At 45.5% G+C, this 24,503-nt stretch overlaps 2 protein-coding genes across 2 annotated transcripts; one reads left to right on the top strand and one right to left on the bottom strand.

The window, feature by feature from the left end:
* The first annotated feature begins 1,313 nt into the window (after positions 1-1,313).
* On the top strand, positions 1,314-15,751 carry syce2 (synaptonemal complex central element protein 2). The gene is made up of 5 exons (XM_030343866.1): positions 1,314-1,458; positions 1,682-1,799; positions 1,896-1,939; positions 3,626-3,875; positions 15,178-15,751. Exons 2-5 carry the CDS (start codon positions 1,689-1,691, stop codon positions 15,430-15,432), a joined length of 660 nt encoding a protein of 219 aa, XP_030199726.1. The 5' UTR covers positions 1,314-1,458; positions 1,682-1,688; the 3' UTR covers positions 15,433-15,751.
* On the bottom strand, positions 15,752-23,967 carry gcdhb (glutaryl-CoA dehydrogenase b). The gene is made up of 12 exons (XM_030343853.1): positions 23,898-23,967; positions 23,356-23,475; positions 23,049-23,081; positions 22,631-22,771; positions 22,383-22,445; positions 21,606-21,776; positions 20,946-21,075; positions 19,321-19,537; positions 18,818-18,921; positions 18,274-18,399; positions 17,773-17,933; positions 15,752-16,706 (listed from the first exon to the last, which is right to left on the bottom strand). The coding sequence occupies exons 2-12, from the start codon at positions 23,450-23,452 to the stop codon at positions 16,633-16,635; spliced, it is 1,317 nt and encodes a 438-aa protein (XP_030199713.1). The 5' UTR covers positions 23,453-23,475; positions 23,898-23,967; the 3' UTR covers positions 15,752-16,632.
* Between the last annotated feature and the right edge of the window lie 536 nt (positions 23,968-24,503).

Here is a 24,503-nt window from a genome sequence, read left to right as displayed (position 1 = left end):
AAACACTTGAAACACTTCTTGAGATGGAAACCGAGTATAATATGTCATGGTCTGATCAGACACACAAAACCTGTTGAGGACAGTTTGTGGCCCCATGGACATTTCTTGCAGCCTTGCCTCCAGCTCAGCAATATACTCCAGGGCATCATCCAGTGCACCTACAAAAAAAGAAGACAAATAAGTCTTCATTACCATTCATTCGTATTCACCCTTTCTTTTTATTGTATTGTTATTCTGTATACTTAAGTTTATTTATATTTCTTATTACTAAATTTATTTGTACTGTTTTCTGTTTTTATTTTTTATGTATTAACTATAGGTTGAGTGTACATAGAGTAAAAACCAAAGTCATATTCCTCGTTTGTTCGCAAACCTGGCCAATAAAGCTGAATCTGAATTAATATGCAACCCCAGTTTAACAGTACGTCTGATGTTGATTGAATGTTTTAACGTTAACCATGCCATGTTTGGCAAAATTATACAATAGCCCAACAAGTGTTGAACACAAATAACAGACATAACAGCTAGTTAGCACACATCTACTTACCGGCAGGGGGGCGTGTCGCGTAGTCATGTTCCCCGGTACCTCTCCGGTCCGTTCGTGTTTTGTCCTCTCCTTCAGCTTTTCGAGCTGACACCCGTTTATACACGGGTGTTTTTTTCGGGGCTGTGGTGTAGCTGTTCCAGTCAAAACGACTAGGAACAGCTCCAGTATTCAGCGTAGCACTCCCGTCGTCATAATCAGCCGCTGAAAAAATGCCGACTACAGACCAGTGTACTCCCCTTCTGAATTACGAAATTAACTCCTTCATTCCGTCTGATCGCCACTGCTATATTGGGTATTATTTGGGAAGTCGTGGACATGTAAATACGGTTGTTTTTGTTTTGAATTGGCGCATAGAGGTACACAACAGAAGCTTTTGTTTTTTGACCGCGCCATTGTCAAATATCATGGACTACGCGACCGGAAGTCACTTTACCCGGTGAAGGCAAAATCGAACGCCGAACCAGGAAGTTGTGAGATAGGCCTAATAGCGCAGTTAAAAACTTTTTTTAAAAGAAATTAAAAAAGAAAAAAAATAATGCGCAGAACCACAAGGTAGCATAATTTGATGGTTAGCAGGAATTGGCAGAACACCGTGATCACGTTGTAGGTAGGCAGATGTTACAGCTGCTAGTCTGCTCCCGCAGAAAATGAACGGGAGGATTTTTTATTTTGGCGTGACATTTCTTGCGTGTGCGTGACAGCGTGAGATTGATGGTGAAAGCGTGAGAGTCACGCCAGGGGTGTGACTGTTGGCAACCCTGCAGCCAATCGACTGAGAGGAATCAGCAGTCGTTCCGATTGGACCACCGACCACCGGTCACAGATCTGACGAGTACGTTTTAGTTACTGTTAAAAAACCGTTCGGATAAAGGTCGTTTCTGAGACTCATTCTACAGTATCTGGCTCTACAGGTAACTCATATATCAAGTTGAAACCACTTTACACAACTTTAAAGTTCGTAACAACAAAGTTCGTGTTTTGGTTGAATCAACCATCGTGTTGAAACAATAAAACTATCGAGATAGTCGAGCTAATTTAACGGAGTGTGGACCACCAAACCGTCTGTCTGACTATAACCTTAAAGACATGGCCTTTATGTTTTATACATCATCTGACTTTTCATTGATCATTAAGGAGAAGAATGGCAGAGTTTTTCCCTGGGAAATCTGCGCCCGTCTACCAGTCCACCCCAAAACCCGGGTCCTCAACATCCAGACCCGAGTCCGACCTCCTGGTCCCGCAGCCCGCCGAGGTCACCCCACACCGGGCCACCTTCACATCAACCTACTGGATATCTTAAGGATTCTGGCGGAGATGAGTAATGGTCGGTCTCTTATTTCCACTACAGAACCTCTCCATACAACACGGCACCGGGGACCATGTGATGACCAGGTGAAGATGAAATCCAGGTTTATTCGCTCTAAGTCGATATTTTTAAACCGATTTAGAGCTGGACAATGATTATACTATGTTAATAATTATGAATTGACTTGACTTTGTTATGGATCCGACCAAAGTTGTAAATAGTGTAGTGACCCCTACACTAGACCCCCTAACCTAATGGGTTTAGGGTCTTGAACAGGGGCGTTGCTAGACCTAGAGTTTTCCTGGGGCACAGGCCCATGACTGCCAATACTTTTTATTCATGATAAAAAGTATTGGCATAGATGGATACAGAAGGGTATGTAAATCATTGTCACTGTCATACTGTAGGCTATATTAAAGCACTGGTAAAGGTAAAGATTCAAAGATCGATTCATGAGTACCGTACAATGATATTTATTTAAACACATACACATCTCAAAGATTTACAAATAAGGTAACTGACAAATAAACAAGTCTCTTTATGACCTTCACCTCTTTATCAGGAGAAGTATACAGATCTATATTTATTTAGAAGCTGTGTGGAAACAGCATAATTTTGCCCGAACGACATTGACTAAAAAGGCGAGAAACAAGGTTTAAAACTAATAGAATTTCTGACTTAAGAGTTGAGGTGGCTCATTGCCACCAATCAACCTGGAAAATGGTATAGAACCATCAAAGCTCTTAAATTAAACTAAATACACTACTGCATAGAGCCTTTTTAAATGATTATTTTTTCACTATTAAGCTGTATCGCCGCACCTTCATGGTGGCAAAGCGGTCAATAACTTGGCTTTGACTCACTTTGCATAGTTGCTCCCTTTCAATGGACAAAAGAGAAAGTTGGTGAAGCCTTCCTTGCCCCATGGTTGACCTAAGCCAGTTGTGGACAACCTGTGTATCCATAATTTCCTTTTTTGTGTTAAGGAGGTTTTTGGCCACTAAAACTTCCTCAAGTTTTGAAGACAGACAGTTTTTCATTCATTATTCATTTTCCGTGTGTGCGTGTGTGTGTGTGTGTGGGTGTGGGTGTGGGTGTGTGTGTGCTATAAAACTACAGGCTACAGACACTCAGTATTGAAAAACTGGTGCTAATTATGTGGGCAACATTCTCTAACAGCAATCAAGTTGTCATTGTTTGTGTCAAACAAGTTGTGAATTTGTTGTAACGTTAAAACAGGAGATGACTACTCTGTGCTGTTTCCAGCTCCCGTGGTTTCCAACGAAACATTCAGAAGAGTCACGTGGACGAATCCGGAAATAACTGATTTCTTTCATTGGTTGTTGCGTTAAATCGTACCCAGATACAGTAGTGCTATTTTCTGATTGGCTTTTATGTAGCCCCTTTCGTTCTTTGATTGGCTGGTAAGTGGCAGGCTCGACTGAAGACTCCCGAGGCAGCAGGAGATGCACTTGATGAATCCTGCCGATTCCACAGCGAGAGCGGCGCTTCTGCAGATTAATTTAATAATGATCAATGGAATTTTACTGGGGCACTGGAGGCTTTTACTGGGGCACGTGCCCCAGTAAAAAGGGGCTGACGACGCCTCTGGTCTTGAATGTCAGATAAAACCTAGTTCTGGGTTCGAACCTCCTTGAGAATGAAGCCTAACCCCTACCTGATCTTAAAGACCTGTATCTGAATTCACCGTCAGCTGCTTCAGATAAAAGCATCTGCTAAAGTAAATGACTAAACATCCACCATCTTCACAGCGAAGAATCAGGCGTCATACTGGACATCTCCAGCATCCCCGAGCAAGAGCCCAGCCCCAGCCCTAAGAAGCCCAGGCTGGGAGCCCCCCAGACAGCCTCCTCCTCCTCCTCCTCCTCCTTCTGCTCCCTGCCGTGGTCAGATGTGGATGAGCTCGGGAGACGAGCCCAGGAGCTGGTGGAGAGGATCAACCAGAGCCGGGACCGCGACCAGGAGATCATCTGCAGCTTCCAAGACCAACTGCTGTCAAAGGTACTGGAGGAGTCTGCCACACCCAGGAGGGGGCTGAACATGAAGCCAAGCCTCATAGAGGAGGGCAGATTGAGTACATTATTGGTTGGAAAGGGTTTCGTACATAGGATTTGTGAACTACGATTTGTTTTTAATTAGGGGTCTGAGAGGTCCCCTATCGTTTCTGTAACGTTTATTTTTTCCCTCAAATTTGGTAAAAGTCGTGCTGCAGCCTATACCGTAAATCGAAAACTCTTGAAATTTTCAGGTATGGTTACCATTACCAATAACCCCCACTACCCATAAACTGAAATTTGTTGTACTGCACCCGAAGGTGGTGCTTTTGTAAAAAATCATGATTTAGGCTTATTTCTCCTCACCAGATTGACCTGGACTCAAAATTCTTTCAGAATATTAATCTCGAGAATCAGATGCATTTATAAAACCCCTTATGCCCTAAAAATGTTTACCTTTCCCAGTATTTCATATTAAAGCTAAACATGATAAAAGATTCACAGGCTACAAAAATAATCAAAAATTCACCAAAATCGCCGCATGAAATCTTTAGACCAAGCCTCACAAAAGTCGTCGAACAGAATTTGTTTTATTTAGTTCCATTTGAGAAATATTGGCCTATAAAGTTGGAGCAGTTAGCCCATTTTTCTTATATGAACATTTTGTTATTGTATAAAAAAACATAAGACTATTATTAGGTGGATACCAATACCCCCCCACTACCCATAAACCCAAATTGTGGCACTGCACCCAAAGGTGGCGCTATTTAAAAAAATTATGAACTAGCCTTATTTCTCCTTACTACAGTATATTACCCTGGACTCAAAATGGACTCATCATATTAATCTCTTAATGGTGCCATGGCATGAAAATCTCACTTTATGAGGTTTTCTAACATAAATATGAGTTCCCCTAGCCTGCCTATGGTCCCCAGTGGCTAAAACTTGCGTTCAATGTGAAACAAGCACTAGGTATTCTGCTCGCCTTTGAAAAAAACTGAGGCTCAAGCGCGCTGATTTGGAATGTGGTTTCATATGTCGTCACACTGCAGTAAGCTCCTCCCCTTACTCTGCCTGGCCCGCCCAGAGACTTGGCCCGCCAATGAGACACGACCGTGCGAGCGCCACATGTGTGTGTGTGTGTGTGTGTGTGTGTGTGTGTGTGTGAATACACACACTGTAACGCAAGTGTTTCTTGTCGGTTCTTTGACGTCTCTTGTATTTCCACAACGAGACTGTAGTGGGGGTTATCTCAGCCATGGTTGAGAAGGAATTGGGGGAAAGGGACTTTGTCTTTGACTCCCTGAAGTACATGAACTGCGACATGCCGCCGGTTGCTGCAAGGCACCACCGCCGCCGCCGTGAAGCACCGGCAGCGGCCAGCCGACAGCAGGCAGCGCGCGGTTCAGTCTACTTCAGATTGATGTGAAAGTGGAAGAACCAGAGACATCGCAGAACCCGACAAAGCCGTTTGTGATTCATAATATCGTCTGGAGGCGCACACAGCTTTTGCCTGTGATAATATGTATTATATGATATAGATATCTATGTATTATATGATATTATTTAGATATAGAGCTCCAGGACTGTAGGAAACTCCAGGAAAGCAGAACGGTTATCCAAATAACAAGGAAGTGTACAACACTTCTGTTAAGTGTTTTCCCTGTCCTTATTATTTGGATAACCGTTCTGCTTTTGGTGTTATGGCGTATAAAACGTCAGACTCTCGTCTCTGGTATTTCTACAACGAGACTCGTAGTGGGGGTTATCTGAGCCATGGTTGAGAATGAATTGGGGAAAATGAACTTTGGCTTTGACTCCCTCAAGAACATGAACCACGACATGGAGGAGAAAGGGATTGTTGGCGGCGAATGTCTCCCGCTTGAGCCCCGCTTCCCGCTGCCGAGGGACCACCGCCTCGGCGCTGCAGGAGGCGAGGTGCCTAAGTGCTGCCCGGCAAAAATCCCTTTCTCCTCCTTGTTGCGGTTCAGTCTACTTCACATTGATGTGGACGTGGAAGAACCAGGAACGTCGGAGAACCCAACGCGGTCGTTTGAGGTTCATAATATCGGCTCACACAGCTTTTGGCTGATAATATATATTATATGATATAGATATCTATGTAGGCTATATGATATTATTTAGAAATAGAGCTCCAGGACTCCCGTGTGTTCTAGAATATTTACAGAACACGGCTAAAGTATTGCAAGACAACCCCACCAGAAAACGCCATCATTTAGTCGCGTATCACCTTCATTACGCTGTAAAAAACGCCGTAAAATGTAGAAAAACAGCGTATTTGACGCCGTCATGCGCAAAAATCCACTCCTCTGCCTCCGCTGTGCTGGCTCTGTGGCTTCACCATAATCGCCTGGATCTACCGCTGGCTTCTTCCGACTTCACAACCTGTGGATTTTAACCTGTTCCTCTGGATTGCGCTATGTTTGACTCTCACGTAACGAGTGCATCTCTGCCGCTCCGTTACTCGGTAACGGAGATGTTACGTCTACGGATCTTCTCAAGGACACAACCACCTCAGCTTGCATCCCACCAGGACATTCTCAAACGACCAAAATACATCCACCGAGGCTCTGGACGGAATTTTCAGTACACTCACACCAGCAACAAAAACATCCGCTCCTTCTGGTCCACTGGGCCCCGCCCCCCTCCTCGCACAGCCCGTACGGTCAGTCCCGTCAATCACAGTGTACTGTCCCCTCTGCTCAAAGCAACCTGCTACACTCCACTCACCTGTCTGAAACTCTGTCTGCTGAACACCAGATCCCTCAGTAATAAGGCCCTTTTGATAAATGACTTTATTGTTGACCAGAGCCTAGATATTCTCTGCCTCACTGAGACCTGGCAACAACCAAATGACTTCTCCCATCTAAATGAAGCTGTCCCACCAGGTTTTTCGTTTATTAGTAAACCCCGGGTTAATGGGAGGGGGGGTGGCCTTGCTCTCCTCCATCGTGATAACATCAAAGTCACCACTGTCACAGTCCCCCTTCATTCCTCCTTTGAATGTCTAGCTGTAAAACTCTCAGGCCCCAAACCCACTATCATTGTCACCATTTACAGACCACCAAAACCCTCCGCCGTTTTCCTCAATGAATTCTCATCACTACTTACATCTGTATGTGCAATGTCCCCCACTGTTATCCTCCTTGGTGATTTCAACATCCACATTGACAACCCATCCTGTACTTTTGCTAATGACTTCACATCACTTCTGGACTGTCTTGGCATCACACAACATGTCAACCTCCCAACCCATAACAAAGGTCACATTCTGGATTTAATCTGCTGCACTGACATCACTCCCACTAACCTTGATGTCATTGATTTCCCCATCTCCGACCACAAAGCTGTACTTTTTGACATTCATACCCAACTACACAAAACCAAGGAACAACGGACCATCTCCTTCAGAAACATCCAACTTATCAACACCACAGACCTCTCCACCCTGATCAGCTCCTACCCCAACCCTCCCCCAGCTTCCTCCCTGACTGACCTGGTGACTCACTACAATAACTGCCTCTCCTCCTCCCTCACCACCCTGGCCCCCCTGAAAACCCGCTCAGTCTCATTCACCCACACTGCTCCCTGGTTCACTCCTCATCTGCGCCAGCTCAAAGCCACTGGTCGTCGACTGGAGCGACTCTACAGTAAGACTCAACTCACTGTACACCGCCAAATGTATTCGGACCACCTCCATGACTACAAGAATGCCCTCACCACTGCCAAAACCTCATACTACTCCAACCTCATCAACACTGGTACAGGCAACAGCAGAGTCCTCTTCTCAACAGTCAGCCACTTACTTCAGCCTCCTAAATCTCTCCCTCCAGACATTTCCACCACCCAATGCACTGCGTTCCTTGACTTCTTCAGCTCTAAAATCAACACCATTCACCAACAACTGGCCTCATCTCGCACCCCCTCTGATGACCCACCCTGGATGATCACCTCTGGCCAACCTCTCATCAGCTCCCTCTCTGACTTCACCCGAGTAACAGAACAGACCGTTTCAGAACTCATCCGCAAAGCCAAAACCACCACCTGTCAGCTCGATCCTCTTCCCACCTCCCTTGTCAAAGCATGTCTTCCGTCCATCTCCCCCATGATCACCAACATAATTAACTCCTCCCTCACTACTGGTACTGTACCCCCCACTCTCAAGCTGGCTGCCATCACTCCCATCCTAAAAAAACCTGGTGCTGACCCAACTGACCTTAACCATTACCGGCCCATCTCCAATCTCCCTTTCATCTCCAAAACACTTGAAAGGGTGGTTGCCGCACAACTACAGTCCCACCTCGACACTAACAATCTCCACGAACCGTTCCAATCTGGCTTCCGTCCAAAACACAGCACTGAAACAGCCCTAGTCAAAATCACCAACGACCTCCTCCTTGCAGCCGACTCTGGATTACTCACCATTCTCATCTTCCTCGATCTCAGCGCAGCATTCGACACCATCTCCCACCCTCTGCTCCTGGACCGCCTAGCTGGTATTGGGATCACTGGTGCTGCACTCTCCTGGTTTACATCCTACCTCACCGGCCGTCAACAATTTGTTCAACTAAGCAACCACAAGTCTGGGTGTTCAGGTGTCTCACTGGGCGTCCCCCAGGGGTCAGTCTTGGGTCCACTCCTCTTCACCACTTACCTCCTCCCGCTGGGCACACTCCTCCGTCACCATGGGGTCCATTTTCATTGCTATGCTGACGACACACAGGTCTACATCTCCACCAAACCCACCGCTGCCATCCCCCCCACCTCCCTCGTCACGTGCCTGGAAGAGATCCGGAGCTGGTTGAGCAGGAACTTCCTGAAACTCAATGGAAACAAGACCAAGGCCCTGCTCATCGGATCCAAATCCACCCTCACTAAATCACAACACACCCCAGCTCCACTCATAATTATCGATGGATTCCCAGTACCCTTCTCCTCCAAAGTCAAGAGCCTCGGCGTCATCCTGGACAACACCCTCTCATTCGCACCCCATATTCACAACATCACCCGGACTGCATTCTTCCACCTCCGCAACATCGCCAGACTCCGCCCATCACTGACCCAATCCAGCGCTGAAATCCTAGTTCACTCATTTGTCACATCACGCATAGACTACTGCAACGCCCTCCTCACCGGACTCCCCACCAAACTTATCAACAGACTGCAGATCATTCAGAACTCAGCCGCCCGGATCATCACCCGCACCAAATCATCTGACCACATTACCCCTGTCCTCATTCAACTTCACTGGCTCCCAGTACACTACCGCATCCAATACAAAACCCTACTCCTCACCTACAAAGCTCTCCACAACCTAGCCCCCAGTTATCTCTGCGACCTCCTCCAAGAATACACTCCCTCCCGCTCCCTCCGCTCAACCTCTGCTGGACTACTATGTATCCCCACATCACGACTCACTTCAATGGGTGCCCGGTCATTCAGCTGTTCAGCACCCAGGCTCTGGAACTCCCTCCCCCCACACATAAAACAGTCAGACACCATTTCAACCTTCAAGTCACAACTCAAAACTCACTTGTTCAAACTCGCACACAACGTCTAACTGATCAGTTTTTTTTTTTTTTTATTATTTTTTTTTTTTATTATTGCTTATGTTTATTTATTTTTTATTTTTTTCCACAATGTCTTGCTTTTTAAAAAATGTATGATGACTATATGCTCTGTAAGGTGACCTTGGGTGTCTTGAAAGGCGCCTCTAAATTAAATGTATTATTATTATTATTATTATTAAAAAAGCGTTGCTTTTTACGCCGAAATTAAGCCTTTCAAGAGCGAGCGTAAAAAGCGCAGTTTTGAACATCAAACCGCGCGTAAAATATGCTGCGTTTGTGCACATCACAACGGCGTAAAACACGGCGTTTCTCTAGTATGCTAATAATCTCCGCCCTTCTTTTCTCTCAGCCAATGCATTTGAAGTGTTTGCGCCCAATCGCTGAACAAGACAAGCAGACCAAATCAGTTCAGCACAGATGTGCTTTGAGGAGTTCTCCTCTCATTTGTTGTTAGTTGTAGCGTCATATAGATATATATTAGTGAATCCAGTTTCAACAGTGTGGTCACCTTGGCCCAATCAATAGAGACGCTTGCTCTGTAGACAAGAGGTTGTCGGATCGAATGTATTTATTGTCAGATTTGTGCTTTTGTCAAATGGTCACGCTTTTATGATCGCAATGCTTTTTAGTCCGCAAGCCAGACCTCCTGTGTTATAAGTTCCAAATTCAGTGCCTTTTTAGTCAGCAAGCCAGATCATCTTGGTGTCTTGTTACACGCTTTTTAAGTTAATTATATTTAAATTATTATAGCCATGGAGCCTTTATTTTCGTGGAGTTATCGTTACATCCTCTCTTGTTCAATCGATATAAATACACAGTGGAAAGGAGTGAGAGGGAGCCATAGAGAGAGACACTGATGAACTGGGGAGCCAAGTAGCCTAATTGATAGGCTTAAAGGTCCCATGACATGCTATTTTATGTATTCTTTAATATAGGTATTACTGGGCAACTAACACAGTATTCAAAGACGTTCCCGAAATTCAGCCGTGGTGCAGAGTTGCAGCCACTCCGAGCCAGTCGCACCTTGAGCTTCCCCCAAATGCGCTGTTTTGGTGTCTGTAGCTATAATCCAAATGAGGAGGAGCGAGGCGGGTCAAGGAGGAGGGTGGGGGTGTGGCCCTGAGCAGCTTGCAGCCACGGTACCATGCGCTCTGTTTACAATGGATGTATCGCAATGGCGAGGCGCATACAGCCTTTAGCCGTGTTCTGTAAATATTCTAGAACACACGGGAGTCCTGGAGCTCTATATCTAAATATTATCATATAGCCTACATAGATATCTATATCATATAATATATATTATAACGGCCAAAAGCTGTGTGAGCCGATATTATGAAACTCAAACGACCGCGTTGGGTTCTCCGATGTTCCTGGTTCTTCAACGTCCTCATCAATGTGAAGTAGACTGAACCGCGACAAGGAGGAGAAAGGGATCGTTGCCGGGCAGCGCTTAGGCACCTCCGCCTCCGGCGGTGGTCCCTCAGCGGGTCTCAAGCTGGAGACATTCGCCGCCAACAATCCCTTTCTCCTCCATGTCGTGGTTCATGTTCTTGAGGGCGTCAAAGCCAAAGTTCCTTCCCCACAATTCATTCTCAACCTTGGCTGAGATAACCCCCAATACGAGTCTCGTTGTAGAAATACCAGAGACGAGAGTCCGACAGAACGGTTATCCAAATAACAAGGAAGTGTACAACACTTGCGTTACAGTCCTGGAGCTCTATATCTAAATAATATCATATAATACATAGAAATCTATATCATTCAATACATATTATCACGGCCAAAAGCTGTGTGCGCCTCCAGACGATATAATGAATCACAAACGACTTTGTCGGGTTCTGCGACGTCTCTGGCTCTTCAACTTTCACATCAACCTGAAGTCGACTGAACCGCGCGCTGCCTGCTGCCGGCTGCCCGCTGCCGGGCGATGGTGCCTCGCGGCAACCGGCGGCATGACGCAGTTCATGTACTTCAGCCAGTCAAAGCCAAAGTTCCTTTCCCCCAATTCCTTCTCAACCATGGCTCAGATAACCCCCACAACAGTCTCGTTGTGGAAATACAAGACACGTCAAAGAACCGACAAGAAACACTTGCGTTACAGTGTGTGTATTCACACACACACACACACACACATGTGGCGCTCGCACGGTCGAGTCTCTTTGGCGGGCCAACGTCTCTGGGCGGGCCAGGCAGAGTAAGGGGAGGAGCTGAGATTCCTGATGACGTCATGAATACAGACATTCCAAATCAGCGCACTTGAGCCTCCGTTTTTTCAAAGGCGAGCAGAACAGCTAGTGCTCGTTTTACACCAAACGCAAGTTTTAGCCATTGGGGGACCATAGGCAGGCTAGGGGAACTCATATTTACGTTAGAAAACCTCATAAAGTGAGATTTTCATGTCATGGGACCTTTAAGAGGCCCATCAGCCCATCATTCTTTCGAACCTTCGTAAAAAATTTCAGTTTTTCCCAAAAGTCCTCTTAACATGCACGCACGTGCACTGCTCTAACAACGTTCAGAGGCTTGTAACAGTATACTGACACGGTGCTTAAATGGGCTCTGTTGGAGGGGGAGACGCAGGAATGTTGTTGGATTCAACTATTTGTGCATGGCAGCAAAAAAATATCTCCCCATCAAGGCCAACAGCAGAGTAGCGTACGAAAAGAATAGATTAATATGAATGCTTCAAATATTAAAACACGATTGATTAGGCCTAGGCCGACATATGCTATATCAGTCCTAATCCTGAACGCACCGTGCGTACATTTTTCACGGCATTTTCCCCCCGACAGACACAGACACTTTATTTACCCCAAACTAACTTTCATAATCCAGCAGGTTACACAATACAAATAACTCTTACACAAATACAGACAGCCTATACAGTAGGCTAATACAGCGACCACCTCAGCAAAAGGTAAAATGTAAAAAGAAGATATAAGCTACATTTAAAATACAGATGCTGTAGCCTACATAAAAATACAGATGCCACATGAAATATGAAAATAGGATACAATGTATAAATATGCAAAACTAGAATATAACTAGGCTAATGAGAATACTTGGTTACAGCTGTGCAATGACTATCCTAAATTAAATTAATTATATGGAAATACTTTTGTCTATGGAATGTCACTTTACTGCCACACATTGTGTGTGTCAGTAAAGTGATAGAATATAGGAGGTAGGAGAATCCGTGTATGGTTCGTTCTTTGAATATTCAGATTTAAAACAAAATCAGAAAAAACAATTAACAGGATTGTTTTTTGGTTTTTCTGATTTGGTTTTGAAACTGAAAAAGGGCAAAAGGAATAAACAAATAAACGGCATTTGATTTGTGTTTGTGTGTTTTGTGTGTTGGTTTTTTAAACCCGAAACAGAAAAACAAAAACAAAAATAGATACATGTATAGTTATAGGCTACACCAGAAGGCAGAACGCAGCGAAGAAAAAAGAGCCAACCACCTAACCACCAATAGACTGTCTAATTATATTTAGCCTTGGTTATGGCCGCACTTGAACCTTATGGTGATTTTATTCGTGAACTATTTGACACTGGAAAGACGCACGACGCGATCAGTACCGCTCTAAAGCAATCTGGTGCCCCGAAGTGCTCCGTTATGACGGTGAGGAGGTTCTGTGTGGAGCACAACCTTCAAAGAAGAAATCTAGTTTCCGATTTAGTTTCAGATCGTCCACTCGCAGACTAAGTCGCCGGCTCCCATGGGAAACAATAAAGCTGGCCATTGTAGAATGCGAGAGACTCGATGGAACGTTTGAAACGTCTTTATATGTATTTTTATTTATTTTTTAAAACAACCTCTTGCCTACAGAGCAAGCGTCTATCGATTGGGCCACGGCCACGGTGACCACACTGTTGTAACTGTATTTACTAATATATATCTATATGACGCTGCAACTAACAACAAATGAGAGGAGAACTCCTCAAAGCAGATCTGTGCTGGCTGAACTGATTTGGTCTGTTTGTCTTGTTCAGCGATTGGGCGCAAACACTTCAAATGCATTGGCTGAGAGAAAAGAAGGGCGGAGATTATTAGCATACTAGAGAAACGCCGTATTTTACGCCGTTGTGATGTGCACAAACGCGGCGTATTTTACGCGCGGTTTGATGGTCAAAACAGCGCTTTTTACGCACGCTCTTGAAAGGCTTAATTGCGGCGTAAAAAGCGACGCTTTTTTGCGCATGACGGCGTAAAATACGCAGTTTTTCTACATTTTATGGCTTTTTTTACGGCGTAATGAAGGTGATACGCGACTAAATTATGGCGTTTTCTGGCGGGGTTGGCTTGCCATACTAAAGGCTGTGTGCGCCTCGCCATTGCGATACATCCAATGTAAACAGAGCGCATGGTACCGTGGCTGCAAGCTGCTCAGGGCCACACCCCCACCCTCCTCCTTGACCCGCCTCGCTCCTCCTCATTTGCATTATAGCTACAGACACCAAAACAGCGCATTTGGGAGAAGCTCAATGTGCCATAGGTTCGGAGTGGCTGTAACTGCACCACGGCTGAATTTCGGGAACGTCTTTGAATACTGTGTTAGTGGCCCACTAATACCTATATTAAAGCATCCATAAAATAGCATGTCATGGCACCTTTAAGTCAGATGCATCTTTTTCCCCCTGGTCTTCTGCTCTAAAAATGTTTACTTTTCCCACAATTTGATAGAAAAGCCAAACGTCCACAGTCTCAACCCATTTTGCCTATATGACCATTTTGTTATTGTATAACTACCATACGGCTATCATTAGGTGGATACCATTAAAAGTGCAATTTTTCAGATCTGTGCTCTTTTAAGAAAGCCCTTAATTCTCTTGTGAAATGTGTTCTTGGAGTTTTCTTGATGTTGTGTGCTTATCAATCGACATTTTCACGATGTGAATGAGGCTTCATGCAGTTCAGGAATAGTATCAGTGGCTCAACGGGATAATGCCGTGTACTGGTGAACCTTAGGTTGAGAGTTTGAATCTTGATTAGAGCATTATGAACAAGCTCAACATGACATTCTGTCATTGCTACTCATTTAAGAAACACAACATTGAACAGTACCTGAAATTCATCAGGCAATCAACATTCCGGCTCATTAGTTCCCAAGAATTGGACTGCGAAGACACAGTATGGCATTAAGGGGAACTTCTTCATTAACCATTTTTCCTTCATAATTAACTCATATTTACATTTCTTCCATTAGTGTTCTTCCAAATGTTTAATTTCCCCAGAATTTCAACGATTTTGAAGAAACCCCTTAATTCACTTGAGAAATGTGTGCTTTGAGTTTTCTGGATGTTGTGCGCTTATCAATAGACATTTGACCATGTGAATGAGGCTGCAGTTCAGGTTTATAAGTGGAACATCTTTCCTTAAATATGACAATTATATGTTAGATTTATGTATCTTCCTTTAGTTTGTTCTTGACTTATAATTTTGCTCGGACCCCGTTAATCACCGCTTGCGGTTATATTGGTTTTCATCTGATCCATCAAATTAATTAATAAAAAGTATTTAATTACTCAGTCAATATGTTCTGGACCTTTGTTTTGGGGTTCTCTTGTTGAGAACGAAGGTGCGTCCCTGTGTGTGTGACTGCGTGCGCCTGTGACTTTGTGTGTGTGTGTGCGTGTGTGTGTGTGTGTGTGTGTGCACCTGTTTGTCTCTGCATGCCTGTGTATGCGTGTCTCTCTCTGTCCCCGTGCCCCCAGGTGGGGGACGTGTGCCAGCAAGTGAAGGAGCAGCTGTTCTCTAGCTATGAGGAGCAGGGCCAGAGCTTGGAGCAGCAGCTGCAGGAGCTGTCCCGGGTGCTGGAGAGGAGCAGCTCGCTGAGCACCGAGCTCCAGGATGTCAGCGCCACGCTGTCTGTGATCAACACAGGCCTGCTGCACAGCCCCCGGGACCACCCGGACCAGCCCAGTCCTCTAGACACCACAGACCCCCTTTATGATAAACCAGGTCCGTGAGGAACACAGGAAGTCCATGTCAGCAGGTGGCGGTTTTGAGCCGGTAGTTATGTTATATTATATGTAATATTTCACCCTGCTCAACACATCACTTGATAAGTGTAAGCCCTGTAAGTCTACAATGGCATTTTAGTTCATATTCAATGGTATTTAAAAACAATCTTGGGAGCATTTTGTTTACTTTCCAAAAATTCTATGGTTTATATTATAGGTCTGACTTTTGACTGTCAAGAACAGTGAGTCTTTTCAATTAGGACCCGTTTCATATTCACTTTTGAATACCAAAGTGTAGTCAAAAAATAAATCATTCTTGACCAAATTTTGTTTGAGGTAATCTTTATTTTAAATTGTATAAAATCGTATCTAATGTGAGATGAAAACATGAGACACGTGGACATTCAGGGTAACCAAACGTCTGACTTAATGAGATCACTCAGAAACTTAAATAAGCTTTTATTAGGAGCTCCGAACCGCCGTGACGCGCCATGCAACGCACGGCCAGTAAAGGTGCAGGCCACCCTCACAGGCAACAGTAACACAGGGACTCATGCGGGGTACATCCCCCTAATGAGCAGAATCAGACACATTAAAAAGGTAGGTGTGATTAAAAAGGGCCCTCATTTGACCAACAGGTCGGAGATTTAATGAGCCATTACAGGCCGTCAGTGTCCAAAGTGATGTATGATGGATTGATCCAACTGCCGCCGTATGAGCTGGTACAGTCCAGGAGAGGAAGTTGAGTGGGGATTTGATCTATCCACCATAAATCTGGGTCTGTCCTGTCATGACTCATCCCCCTCACACCTGTGGGTCAATTACATACCCTTTAACCCTGGGCTTTAGCACTAAAAATCGATCCACTGAATTGTGCTACTCATTCTGGATCTAAATAAATCCATTATCGTTTCACCTCGTGGAGAACTGTTCATTCCGTACATTCTATTCAACAAGTCCGCCTCTCCACCATGGTACATTCACACTCACTTAGATTCTTGACTTGTTATGGGTGTGATCATAGAAAAATAGTTACAAATCTTCTGAAAATAATTACACTGCACAAGATATTTATCCTCCATTTAACACACCTGATCTCAAATCAACAGCAAGCCTCAATAGATGGAGAGCTAAAGCAGTAGTGTTATGCAGAACACCAGGCTAGTGTCTGTTACAGTCTGAAGGGGGTGGGGGGTGGGGAGGGTCCTAGTTGTCCACGGTGAAGGACTGCAGGCCGGTGATGGCTCGGCCCAGGATCAGGGCGTGGATGTCGTGGGTACCTTATGGGGGGGAGGGGGGAGAGACAACAACATCTCATTAGCGTCATAGCATCTTTAGGTCACTCCCTTGTGACAATTTGACTTTACCGTTACAGTCAACGGATCTACAGTCAACGGATCAGTCAACCACTGCCCTTTGCTGATCCAATTTCAGTCACTAAATTAGTCTGTCATGTTTAGTATACATGTCATACATTCGCAACCCCTGCTGGTGAAATGCTAAATCCATTGTTTCCCATTTAAATGTCCCAATGGGACATTGAACATTTAGGGTAAAATAACTTCCTGTTCCTTTAACTTTAACCTAAGGCCGGTTCTACAAATGTCTGTCGTAGCACCTGCAGGGTCAATATATATATTTACTTGACTGGTTGTCTCTTTTCTGGTGCACCGCCTTATCTAAATCTAACGGACCCATCATTTATGTTAAGACTGTTCCCACTGGGGAGAAGGTCCCCTGTCCTCTATCTTGGCCTTATCGTGTCAGGCTTCAAGCCTTGCCCTGTTGGGGCAAGTTCCTTAGCCTGCTGTAAGCCTGACACGATAGGGCCAAGAGAAAGGGCAGGAGACCCTGAATGTGAAAACCCTTCAGTCCTAAATCAAGCCTCTCTAGTCAGCCTGACCTGCAGGACTGCAGGGTTCGGAGGAGGAAACCAAACTCCAGTCTCACTACAGAAGGCCTCCACAGTGCCTGCCAATCACACTACCAACTCTAGTAGCTATCCATCAAATACACGCTTACTGGATATTGTACTGTGCCAGTTCTAGAAGAAGTGGGCGGGGCCTTAGCATTTAGACATTTTAAAGGTTTTGGGGGAGTCTTGGGGTTAGGGTTAACCTCAACCCTTAAACATTGAGGGCAAAGTGTCAGCTCCGACAGGGGAGGGGCTTCGTGTTGTTGGGCAGAGCCTACTCTATTCAACAGTGGGGTAGTGGAAGAGGTAGTGGGCGGGGCCACAGCATTCAGACAGGTTAAAGGATGTAGGCGGAGTCTTGACAGATGGGGAGGGGTTCAACAACGAGTGCATTAAACCAGTGAGGGTGAGAGGCAGTGGGCGGGGCCTACCTTCGTAGGTGTTGACGGCCTCTAGGTTCATGACGTGGCGGATGACGTGGTACTCGTCGGCGATGCCGTTGCCCCCCAGCATGTCCCGGGCCTGGCGGGCCACATCTAGCGCCTTACCACAGCTGTTCCTCTTCAGCATGGAGATCATCTCTGGAGCCGCCCTGGAGGACAGAGTCTTATGTTAAAGACTCATCTCATGGTGAGACGCCTTTTATTAAAAAAAGACTGATCTTCCATCAATTTGTTACTCATCTTCTTACCTCAGTTTGACTTATATTAGGTCAAATCAAATGATAGACAGTTTGAGGTCAATGAAACTGCGACAGCTTGTGTATGAACCAAATCATTTAAAGTAAAGTACTCTGAAGTTCTTTGACTTTTCTCATTCATTAGTTATATTTCCACCCCCTTTGAGGATGATCTTCAGAATGGTCCAGGCTAGTCTGTGGACATGGACTGAGTGTATAGAAGGGGCCGAGGGTATAAAAGGGAGTGACTGACTTCTTTTCGTCGATGAGTCTCCCCAGCTGCAGACAGGACTGCAGGCCCAGGGTGATCTCTGTCAGCATGTCCGCCATCTTCTTCTGCATCAGCTGGTTGCGGGCCAGTGGCACTCCGAACTGGATCCTGGGAGAACCACAACACATGTAGGATTGAATGTTAAATGGAGCGGAGCCTTTCTGTCATTCATCACGGTCACCGTCCTACTCCATTTAGATTCAGTCATCTCAACCATTGACTAGCAGCTCGAGGTAATGGCTTTTGTCAAATAATATTAATCTAAATATGAATCGATATTCTCACAGCATTGGTTCTCAACCTTCTTGTTTCTATACACAGGGCCTTGATGGGAGGTCTTCACTCATATCTACAGCTGTAATGTATGCAATCTCACCTGACCCACTAAACACATTAGGTGCCTCCCCGCGGGCTTCAGAGTCTAAAGCTGAGGAACCCTGCACTACATTCCAGGTAACCGTTCATCATCATCATCAGCAGCGTGCGTGCGTGTGTGTGTGTGTGTGTGTGCTGAGCTCCTCCTCACCGGTCCAAGGTGTACTGGCGCGCTGTGTGAAAGCAGAACTCGGCGGCTCCCAGGGCCCCCCAGGCGATGCCGTAGCGGGCGTTGTTCAGACAGCCAAACGGTCCCTGGAACCCACAGCAGAGCTCGTTAGAGAGGTCATTATACAGAGAGCATCATGGGGAGCATGCTGACAACATCACCACCAACACACCCGTCCTCACACAGCACTGTCTTAAGGTTAGAATAAACCCATTTTGTTGATGGTTTCAGACCAGCAACATTCTTGCTGCATTTCTTAAATATTTAATTTGGCATTTTTATGCTTTATGATAGAGCGTGCAAGTAAGGAAGGTATGGGAGATAGAGGGGAGGACATGCAGCTAAGGACCGCGGGCAGGAATCAAACCCGGGCCCCTGCGGTCAGGCCTGCGCCCTGAACGGTACGCTCGGTACGCTCTACCCGGTGAGCTACCAAGGCGCCTCCTTGCTGCATGACTGTTGTTCATGTGAATGCTGGTGCTCACCCCCAGGCCGCTGATTTTGGGCAGCAGGTTCTCCTCGGGCACCTCCACATCCTCCATGACGATCATCCCGGTGACCGAGGCCCTCAGGGAGAACTTGCCCTCGATCTTGGGCGTGGACAAGCCCTTCATGCCGCGCTCAAGGATGAAGCCGCGCACCTTCCCGTCGTCGCACTTGGCCCAGACAACGGCCACGTCTGCCTCAGGGGAGTTGGTGATCCTGGGGGGACAATTTCATCTTTTAACATTGTGATGGAATTTGATGGATTCATTTTCCCCCACACTCCTCTTACGCCGTCTAAACACTGCACCGCCCGTCAACGGATGACGGAAGGCATGGCTGACGGATGGGGGAGTTGTCTTTGCAGAGGCATACGTCAGCCAAGCCCGAGCATACGTGATCTAATTGGATGACGGATCCGTCGCTGCCTGAAAAGTTGAACATTTTTCAACTTTCTTGACGGAGCCATCGGAACGGATGGATCCACAATGCATTGCGGCTCCGCCCCATTCAAAGTCAATGGGATCCATCCGTTGACGGATGCAGTGGGCAAGAGGGTTTACACACTTATTGTATGTTGTACGTTCTGCCATTTTAAAAATATTACTTAGCATTGTGTAGCGTCTTATCCTAGTTATCTTTGTTGTATACAGGGAATGGGTTAACCTATAGATTGTTAGTGCTTGGCACTTGTTTCGATGAACATCCTTATTGTACTGACAGCGATATACTCTGACAAATGTACCTACTTTAAATTATTTGATAAAAGCGTCTGCTAAATGTAAATGTAAATTTGAATATAAATGTGTAAACTTCAGGCCACATGGTGTACTGGTAATTAGTGCGGAGGGCACCCCCTAGTGTCCATCTAGCGCTATACCAATGACATGTTGTTTACTGGTGAAGATATGCGACCACCAGAACGTTAACCTTGAACAGGAAGACTGTTACATAGCAACCCACCAGGAGATTATATAAATCATAAGGTTCATTATACAAACAGATATTGAAGGTCAACTGAAAACAAGATGGAGGCTCACATGATGAACCTAAGTCATATAAAAGCCATAATTTAATGAAATAAGCAGTTGGAGACCATCAAGATGTAGGTGTGTATAGTAGTATAGTATAGAACAGCATAGTACGGTACAGTATGGTATCTCACCAGGTCTTGGTGCCGGTCAGGCTGTAAGTGTATAGTGTAGTATACTATGGTATGGTTAAGTGTAGTATAATTTGGCATCTCACCAGGTCTTGGTGCTGGTTAGGCTGTAGGTGTCTATAGTGTAGTGTAGAGTACTATGGTACGGTACAGTATATAGTATGGTGTCTCACCAGATCTTAGTGCCGGTCAGACTGTAGGTGTCTATAGTCTAGTACAGTACAGTTACAATATAGTATGGTGTCTCACCAGATCTTGGTGCCGGTCAGGCTGTAGGTGTCTAAAGTATAGTACAGTACAGTGTACAGTATAGTAACTCACCAGATCTTGGTGCCGGTCAGGCTGTAGGCGTCTATAGTATAGTACAGTACAGTGTACAGTATAGTAACTCACCAGATCTTGGTGCCGGTCAGGCTGTAGGTGTCTATAGTCTAGTACAGTACAGTGTACAGTATAGTAACTCACCAGGTCTTGGTGCCGGTCAGGCTGTAGGTGCGGCTGGAGGGGTTGAACCGGGCCCGGGTCTCCATGCCTCCGGGGTCGCTGCCATGGTTGGGCTCCGTCAGGCCGAAGCAGCCCAGGATCTCACCTCGAGCTAAACACACCACCATGTTATTATTACTGTAGTGCAGCATTACTGACCAGGGGGGGGGTGTTTCAACAGACACCACCATTTTATTGATACTATAATGCACTATTACTGACCAGGGTTCGATGTTGACTATCAAAGTACTGACTTGATGAACGTTTACCCAAGTGACATCATCTAATGTAATGAAGGGACTGAAGTTCAACTATGGATCAGGACTCATACTTCTGATTTAATATAATGATTGACATTCCATAACCCTAAGGGTTTACCATAACCGACACACTGAGGTCTATTGTGCAGTCTATAGGGTACCCCCTTAGGGTACCGTTAAGGGGTTATTCTAGGCTAAGGGTTACCCTAACGTCTGCCTCCTAGCGTCTGTCATTCCTTTGTTAATCCAAGACGTGAGAGTCTGTAAGAGGAATGATTCAAGGTTGAGTGTGGTCCTACAGGCAGCGATGTTGTCCCGTGTTTCGCCCCCACACTCCCCTTGAGTCTGACCTAGTCTGGGGGGGGGGGGGTGGGGGTCTCACCTAGTCGGGGGAGCCACTTCTCCTTCTGCGCCTCGGTGCCGTAGGCGTAGATTGGGTGCATGACCAGCGAGGACTGGACCGACATCACGGAGCGGTAGCCGCTGTCCACGCGCTCCACCTCCCGGGCGATGAGGCCGTACGCCACATAGCTGGTCCCCGCGCAGCCGTAACCTAGGCGACGAGGAGGACACCGCAGTCAGGTGATGTCAATTGTAGGCAAGAGTTTTTTGGGAAGCAATTATTTTCTTTTTCGGTTGATGTTTGGCAGAGGTCATAAAACAAACAAGATGGTCATTCGTTGGGTTTAGAGAACAAAGTCCAGAGAATGTAATAGAAGCAGGATCCTTAAAGTCTTTTACTGGAGTCTGAAAACAACTCCAGGCTTGACACCCATTTTCCCTACACTCACACAAAACAAAAAAATAACCCACACATAACACAACATACATATAACACCAACATACCCGACACACATTACATGCACAGGTAACACAAAGGACACCAACATACACCAGACTAATCAGAGACAACCAAGAGGATTTATTTACCTACCCTGTTCACCTAATAAACTGTTTTTTCGAGTCTCTTCCCATACACTTCTACTTGTAAACCCATCCCAGAGTCTGTGTAGGCAGACATTACAACGGCCTCATCAAAGTACCTTTGTGAGGGCCAGGCGATGAATAAAGCCCTTTTATATTGTCTAACGTAAAAAGGATTGGAGAGTGCCTCTCCAATATCGTTAGATGAGGATTCAAAGTTCTTCATGTTCACTACCTTTGATGGTGGGGCCCAGAACCCCCATTTCCCCCATCTCGGAGATGATCTCCCTGTGGAACACTGAGGGGAAGAGAAAGAGTCGTCAGTAACACACCAAGGACAACCAGCCATCACATGCTCCCACTGTCCTGTTGGGACGTGTTCCAATAGGAAACGCCAGCGTTTCCTCAAATCTCTGAAACAGGCCTAATAGATGTTAGATGCAGATGTACGAGTGGTGATTGGTTGTGTGTGTGTCTCTCTACCTTCATTCCTATTGGCCAGCAGTATGCGGGGCATGAGCTTCTCCTGGCAGTAGTCTCTGAAGGAGTCGCGGATCATGACCTCCTCCTCCGTCAGCTGCCCTTCCAGCTGCAGCGCATCGCGCCAGTCAAACACCGGCTTGGCTGCAACAGAAACACCACCTACACTCAGACCACGTCCTCTACCACCGGATAAAAACCCTACCTGCTCGTTCTACAACTAAATAAGAGGCCCAACCCTTACCTGCTCATTAAGGACTTTCATCCAGAGGGACATGGTGATTTTTCTTACTGTAATTTCACTTTAGTTACAGTGAAGACACTGTACACACCCAGTGCGACAACCAGGCACTGGTCACAGACACACACACACACACACTAGAAGGCGACTGAACCAAGTGAGTAGATTATAGACACCTACGTGCTTTAGGCTTCCGCTCAGTCTTTTCTGTTGCTGTGAAAAAGGAGTAAAGAAAAATCAGTTTAGTAGTATATTCATCCTTTACAAAACGATTGGGTAAAAGAAGTGGTAGTAGTAGTAAACTAGTTTTAGCTAAAGTAAGACTGCCATATGTTTAGGGGTCACCTCAAATCAATTCCAACAATGCAATACATTACAAAACAGCGTTTCTGTTGGCATGTTGTTTATGAAGTCTTAATTAACGCTCTTGTCCATTATGGTCTTTATTTCCCCAGTACAGCCCCCCGGGTTGTGGACCATCTCTTACCCATCGCAGGTGCGGCGCTGCCTTGGGATCTGCTCGACGAGATGACGGCACATCTGCCGGGGACCAGCAGACGGCACACGGCGTTCCTCAAAGCCATGGTAGGGGTTGATCTATGGAGATCTGTAACACAACGTCCCCCGTTACACGGGTACAGACACTCTGAGCAGAGAGAGTGGAAAAGGCTCTTGGCTCGATCTCAAACGCTTGAAGCCGTCGATCAGAAGTCTCCTTGATATGAGCTTCATGTCTTCTCGATTGCCTGCTAGTAAACAGTGATCACATTGACATACAGCCAGGCCTGTAATGCGGCTCTTGGGTAGATAGTTCAAACTACAGGGAGGACAAGACACGACTTTTAAACCCGTTTAGCAACCTAAAATACTAGGTAGGTGGACAGCTGAGCTAGCGAGGCTAGTTAGCGTTAGGTAAGGTTACCGCAATATGAATCGCAGTAACTCCTTAGCAACTGGATTGAGGACATCATACATAAACTTTTGTGTTGCAAAACAAGGTGATTATCTGATTATGAAATGGTAGTTTACCTGGGATTCGCTGTGCTGTGACCGTTTATCTGTGTGGATCCGAGGTGAAGAACTGTTGTACAACACTGGCTGTGACGTATGTGCTGACGTCAGCGCGTACTAAGGAGGAGGCAACGTAGCTTCTGATTGGCTCGTTTTCGGGGGCGTTGGAGTTAGAGGCGTGGTTATAGATTTAGGTTTCATGTTTCATTTTTTAATTATTTTTTTAATAGTGCGGTTAACGAATACACATCCGGTCAGAAACAAAGTCATTGCATTAAATTACAAAATAAACAAACAATCTTGAATATAATGAAAAAGGAGAACGGAAAAGGGCGGAAATCTTAGTATATTTTTGGCTGCGTGGATCTACAACCGTCAATCATGCAATGTTTGACATTTAAAGAATTTGGGGTAGCTGTAAAGGATAAACCCTGCTGAAATCAAGCGCATGTAATGTGAAGTCGATTCATATAACATATTCATACAATAACGATTCATATAAGAACAGACCATCATTCACACACAGTGGAGCACCTCAATGAAGTATCAATGTCACACCGATAGAGAAAGCCATAACTCAACACATAGTCTGGTAGAATACATGATTTAATTAACGACTAAATT

Source organism: Gadus morhua, chromosome 2 (assembly GCF_902167405.1).
Source record: "Gadus morhua chromosome 2, gadMor3.0, whole genome shotgun sequence".
In the NCBI taxonomy this organism is placed as follows: domain Eukaryota; kingdom Metazoa; phylum Chordata; class Actinopteri; order Gadiformes; family Gadidae; genus Gadus; species Gadus morhua.
This window is presented reverse-complemented; position numbering and strand designations above follow the sequence as displayed.

Coding starts and splice junctions, on each gene's coding strand:
- syce2 (XM_030343866.1), top strand. CDS start 1,689: ATGGCAGAGTTTTTCCCTGGGAAATCTGCGCCCGTCTACCAGTCCACC. Junction 1,800..1,895: donor TGGTCCCGCAGCCCGCCGAG/GTCACCCCACAC, acceptor TTTCCACTACAG/AACCTCTCCATACAACACGG. Junction 3,876..15,177: donor AAGACCAACTGCTGTCAAAG/GTACTGGAGGAG, acceptor CCGTGCCCCCAG/GTGGGGGACGTGTGCCAGCA.
- gcdhb (XM_030343853.1), bottom strand. CDS start 23,452: ATGGCTTTGAGGAACGCCGTGTGCCGTCTGCTGGTCCCCGGCAGATGT. Junction 22,446..22,630: donor GCTGGCCAATAGGAATGAAG/GTAGAGAGACAC, acceptor TCTTCCCCTCAG/TGTTCCACAGGGAGATCATC. Junction 21,777..22,382: donor TCTGGGCCCCACCATCAAAG/GTAGTGAACATG, acceptor CTCGTCGCCTAG/GTTACGGCTGCGCGGGGACC.